This window comes from Beauveria bassiana, assembly GCF_000280675.1.
Source record: "Beauveria bassiana ARSEF 2860 unplaced genomic scaffold BBA_S00004, whole genome shotgun sequence".
Classification (NCBI taxonomy): domain Eukaryota; kingdom Fungi; phylum Ascomycota; class Sordariomycetes; order Hypocreales; family Cordycipitaceae; genus Beauveria; species Beauveria bassiana.
In genome coordinates, this window is record NW_007930839.1 from 1048093 (window position 1) to 1053633 (window position 5541).

At 30.5% G+C, this 5541-nt stretch overlaps 1 protein-coding gene across 1 annotated transcript; it reads right to left on the minus strand.

The window, feature by feature from the left end:
- Positions 1 to 3678: 3678 nt before the first annotated feature.
- On the minus strand, positions 3679 to 4387 carry BBA_02122 (uncharacterized protein; the record flags this gene model as incomplete). The annotated part of the gene is made up of 4 exons (XM_008597219.1): positions 3679 to 3746; positions 3806 to 3873; positions 3935 to 4163; positions 4225 to 4387. The coding sequence occupies 4 exons, from the start codon at positions 4385 to 4387 to the stop codon at positions 3679 to 3681; spliced, it is 528 nt and encodes a 175-aa protein (XP_008595441.1).
- Between the last annotated feature and the right edge of the window lie 1154 nt (positions 4388 to 5541).

Below are 5541 nucleotides of genomic sequence, written 5' to 3' on the forward strand. Positions count from 1 at the left end.
GACTTACCTTATTATCTAATTTATTAGTTTAGTTAGAGTTATATTTAACTTTAATTTAACTATCTTCTATATAAGTAAAATATACTTTAATAAAGTATATAAAAGGCTTAATACTAAATACCTTTTTATATTAATCTATAGATAAGGTTATTAGTTATTTAGTAAAAGGTATCTTATTATCTATAATAGGCTTTATTAGTTATATATATTTCCTTTTTATATTATATTTATATATCTAACTATTATAAGGGTTCTTCTATCTTTAAGGGTAATTATTTTAAGGCTTACTATTATATCTATTATAAGGCTTATCTTCTTAATTTATATAATAATAATTATAAAGGTATAAAGATTAGTCCTAATATCTATCTTTATAATTATTAGGGTTAACTTCTTATTATCTAAGATAACTATCCCTATAGTTACTAAATTTACCTTCTAGGCATTAAGGATAACTATCCTAGTAGTTATTATTATTTTACTAATAAGGGTAGCTATCTTAAGGGGAATCCCTATCTTATAGCTATTATAATTCCTTATATAATAAATATAAGGTTTAGGCCTAGGCTTTAATTATCTATTCTATTATATCTTATTAAGCTTCCTAGACTCTTCTAGCTTTATAATAATATATAAGTAATTTATAGGTAATAAAGTCTACTATTAAGTTATTTATAAAATTAACTAAAACTACTAGGCTTAGGTCTAAGTTATAGAGAATATAGTAAGCTATTTAGTCTTTATTTATATTACTAGTCTTATAATAGAGAGCTTTCTTATAGTCTAGATACTATTAAAGTATTAAGGTGTCCTTAGTAGTAAAGGAGTATTTAAAGGTATTTACTTTCTCTATAATTATATTATAATTATACTTAAAATATTCTTATAAGAGTTTAATCTATAAATTAAGGTCTTTACCTAATTAAGCTTTAATAGACTTTAATAAGCTAATAAACTAAATATAACTATCTAATTCTTAATTAGATAATAAGCTAAAGGCTATATTTTAAAGAATAGTATTAATACCTACCTAACTAGCTATTTATCTAATCTAGTTAATATAAAAGATAATATCTATCTTCTTAAAGTTATATACTAGAACCTCTAGTTTAAACTATTAGTAGAAATTAAGAGGTAGTTTATCTTATATCTTTTATCCTTATCTAGGGGAAATAGTAAGTAATAATAGGCGGGAATAGTTTATATAATAATAAGAATAATTAAAATACTAGGAATAATAGGAAGTATTTCTTATAAAAGACTTTAAGGGGTTATTAGTATTTAGGCCTATTAAGAATTATTTAAATAATTCTATTATTCTAGTTATATTATTAAAAAGAGCCTAATTTATAATTAAGTCTTATAAGATATAAGCTTTAAGCTATTATTATTTTTTTATCTTTATATTTTAAATAATAGTAATAACTAATTTAACCTTATTATTATTAGCTTTTAAAATAAGGTAAAGCTTATAATAAGTGTTTTTAGCTACTTCTTACTTAGCTATCTAAATCTATATAATATTATTTCTATAGTCTAAGCTAATATATTATATTATTAATATAATCTTTATTATATTACTATTATTAATTAAGTTATATAAAAAGGGTATAAATTATATATTAATAAGGGAAAAGATATAAAATAAAGTATCTAATTTTATATTAATAAGGGATAGTAATCTTAAATACTAGTATCTAAAAGGGTTAGGTAAAGGTGGTTTTTATAAAGTATTTCTTATTAATAGTTTATCTATTAAAGGGGAATTAGATAATATTATTATTTCTTTTATAAGAGAAAGGTCTATATTATTCTTTATTAGTCTTTTTTATTCTCTTATACTAAATAAAGGTATTTTATAATAAGGGGATCTAATATCTAGTTTAAGAAGCTAATATTATCTTTATTAATTAGAGAGATTTTATTAACTAGTACTAGGGAAAAGGTATAGTCTAAGAGAAGTAAGAGAAGTTATAGGTTATTAGGTTATAGGCTCTTCTTTAAGAGGAAGGAGTAGAGGTTAGTTAATTTATTCTTTAATAAAAAGAGGTAAAGATTTTACTAAGTCTAGTACTAAAGATAAAGGTATATTTTAAGATTATAATATTATCTCTAATAAAGTAATTAGGTTAGTTTTTCTAATAAAATAACCTTAACTATCTCTTAGTTATTTTTTTTTTTTAATTTAAGGTTTTATTATAAATTATTATATATCTAATAATATTATTTAAATAAAAGGAGGTAAAGGGTTAAAATAAAGTAATAAAGGGTTTCTAAGTTAACTAAAAAAGCTTAAAATAAGCTAATATATCTTTAACTTTTTAAAGACTAAATAAAAAAAATAAATCTAAGTTAAGAGGTAATAATATTTAAAGATAGTTTATATTTAGATAATAGATATAACTTAGACTTTATTATTTTTATAATATATTATAATATAATAATATATTAGTAGATAAGATTAGGTAAAGAAGAGCTAGGCTTAATCTTAAAGGTTATTAATCTTTCTTTTTTAATAAAAAACTAATAAAAAAAGTTATATTAAGGCTTATAGCGTAGAGATAACGTTTTTCTAGTAGCTAGAATTAGTAAGAAATAGTAATTACTACTATATAGCGGATTAAAGAGAGTAAGAGTGACGGAATTATATGGCGAGGTATAAGCTAAAGTAAAGACCTAATAAATGTGTGTATGTGTGGGAGAAAGAGAAGAGAGGCTATCTAGAAGGTGTGGCGGCTGATGAGGGTCCTGGCTGAGTCAGCGAGCCGAGGCGTGCCTGCTAACAATTCGAGAAGGGAGATCACGATATTTATACGCGCAGCTCTGAATCTGCATTCTCAGTTTTTATCTCGTGCATTAAAATGTCTCAGATAATATAGGCATAGGTTACGCAATACTGAAATTAATTCAAGGCACATATCTGTCACCCTGGTCATAAGCAGCCATTGTGGTTATATATGCACTTGGTTAGAACTTGTATGCTCACAGTATTCGAAATATAGGTTCTTGTGTACGATATGAATGAAAGCGAGTCTGCCTTTCAGCCAAAATAAATAGCATGAAATCTTTTACACAGCAAGCAATGGGCACTGTCACATTGAAACATGTTTTACGCAGAAATACAAAGAGGCTTATTTTCGCTAGGCTCTACTATACCTATAGACCAGACTACGCCGCCTTTATATCTAATGCCCATCGTTTTCTGATAACGAGGCGTCCTTTTTGGGTCCGCCTATCCTCGCTCCTTTCCACTACTATAAACATTTCATAAGTACGAGGCGTGTAATATGGTTTCTCAGTCCCTGTAGGACGTATAGATTGCGAATATTACGCTTTCGACTAATACTACGAGTCATTTCAATGGGTCACACTCCCATTTATTGACAATCAGAGCATGAGATGTCAGATTGGGGTCGCGTCTCCCACTCCTAATGTTCTTTTGCAATTCGCAGACTCGATGCACTGACGGGACATGCTCTGCTGGCGCAAACACCTTACGCCAGTTCATGCCGAGACTTTCATCGCACGCATATTAGCTTCATATTGGTAATGACAGTAGACCTATCTTCGTCATCTCTACATCGAGTCTCGCCTGAATCCTAGCCTTGTCCTCTGATTGACGGTCTGCTTTCGATAGATACGTGGCGGCCCACATGCTTTCGAAATGTCCCTCGCATTCTAACAAGAAAAGCTAGAGCTCATACCAGTAACGATAATATCAGCATTTCCAGAAACAGCCTGAGAGCCTATGGGAACGCGTTAGATTGTTTTCGTGGAGTAGGTTGCAGTGCATGTAGAGACTTACCAGCGATCTGGTTGTTGGGGAGCTTGCAGTTGTCAAGGATCCAGCCAAGGGCGCCGGCAACGCTCGCGCTTCATTTCAGCGAGTCAGAAACTGATCTCTAGCTTTCAGAGATACATGGCAAGAACATACCAAGACGATGTCTGGCTCCTGCCATTGATAGACAGCCCGTTAATGTGAGCGTCACCAGCGTTACAGTATAGGGCCTTCCTGAAGCCACTGGGGACCGTGCAGTCCCGCGCACCAATATAGCTCAGATAAGTATAGCACATCCTGAGACCATCCACGTGGGTATGGGCCCGTTGATCGGATTCGCAAAAGGGGACATAGTTGGGGGCGAATGATGCTCTTTTGTTGACTTCTGTGCCCGCCATTTGGTAAGCGGTTTCACGTTCGAAAAGGAATCAAGTGCGGCAACATACTACTAGGTGAGACCGACTCCATCTTATACAACTGCTCTGAGGTGAGACCCAGAGATGCCAGGCTGGGAAGCCCGGGCCCGGGGACAATCTCAGGGTACTGGACCGTGTCGGCCAGCACAGCGGGGACGAGGGGTAGAAATTGCAGAAGAGTGATTGTACGCATTGTTTCGAATAGAGGATGGGATCACCACGTTTTGTGAGCTGATTCTATTGAGAAAGTGAAAAAAGGTCGGGACAGAGGCCGCATTTATAGCCCAAAGCATTTAACAATGGCAAGTCCTTTGCCGTGACGGCAACATCAGTACACGCTCTATCAGCGGGGAAGAAACATTTCGAATCCTCAATCAATGCGCAGGTTGAAACAAAATGCACGATTTTACGTACTTTTTCTCACCGACAGACAGTCTCACTTTCAGCTTCACTCTCAAAAACTCTTGCATAGCCGGGCTTGTGCGGGGAGTGTTTGCATCTCCTACGGCTCACGGCCGCATGGCCCCATAGCCTGATATGTTTCGCAGCCACGATGTACGACTATACAATAAAATGCTACGCTCATCTTAGAGACATTGTCTCGCAAAACGCAGCTTTCGGCAGCAGGGTACGGTGCACCATTAGGACCGATTTTTGCATTATTGCTTTTTCGTACTCGAGCACTCAAATTCATAATTCGCTCCACATCACACCACATCACACTAAAACATAATATTTTTTAACACTTATTAGTCTATATATATAGCTTTATTTAACTACTAAAATATATTAAAATATAGACTAATAATTATACTTTATTTTTATATACTTTATAACTAATAAAAAGATATAGTTATAAAAGAATTAGTGTTTAGAAATACTATACTTTAGTGTCTTATAATACCTAGTAGTAATACTTACCTTAGTTAATATATAAAGTACTATAAAATATTAAAATATAATATTTTTAAATACTTATATCTTTATAAAAAGCTATTTTTACTAAGTATAAGAGTAATTAAAATATAATTTAATTAATTTTTTATATATTAATATTAAGAATATTAAGATTAAATTAATATTTATAAAGCTTTTAATATTAGTAAATAATATATTTTAGTAAGATATAATATTATATATTATAAATTATAAAGTTAAGTACTTTACTAATCTATAGATATTTATAGCTATAGCCTTACCTAAGTAACTAGTATATTTAATTAAGAAATTAATTAATTAATTAATTCTCTTAGTTTTATTATATTATATAATACTCTTTTTTATCTTATATAATATTAATAATATATATTAAGGGTACTAGTATATAATAACCTTATTTTACTAGTT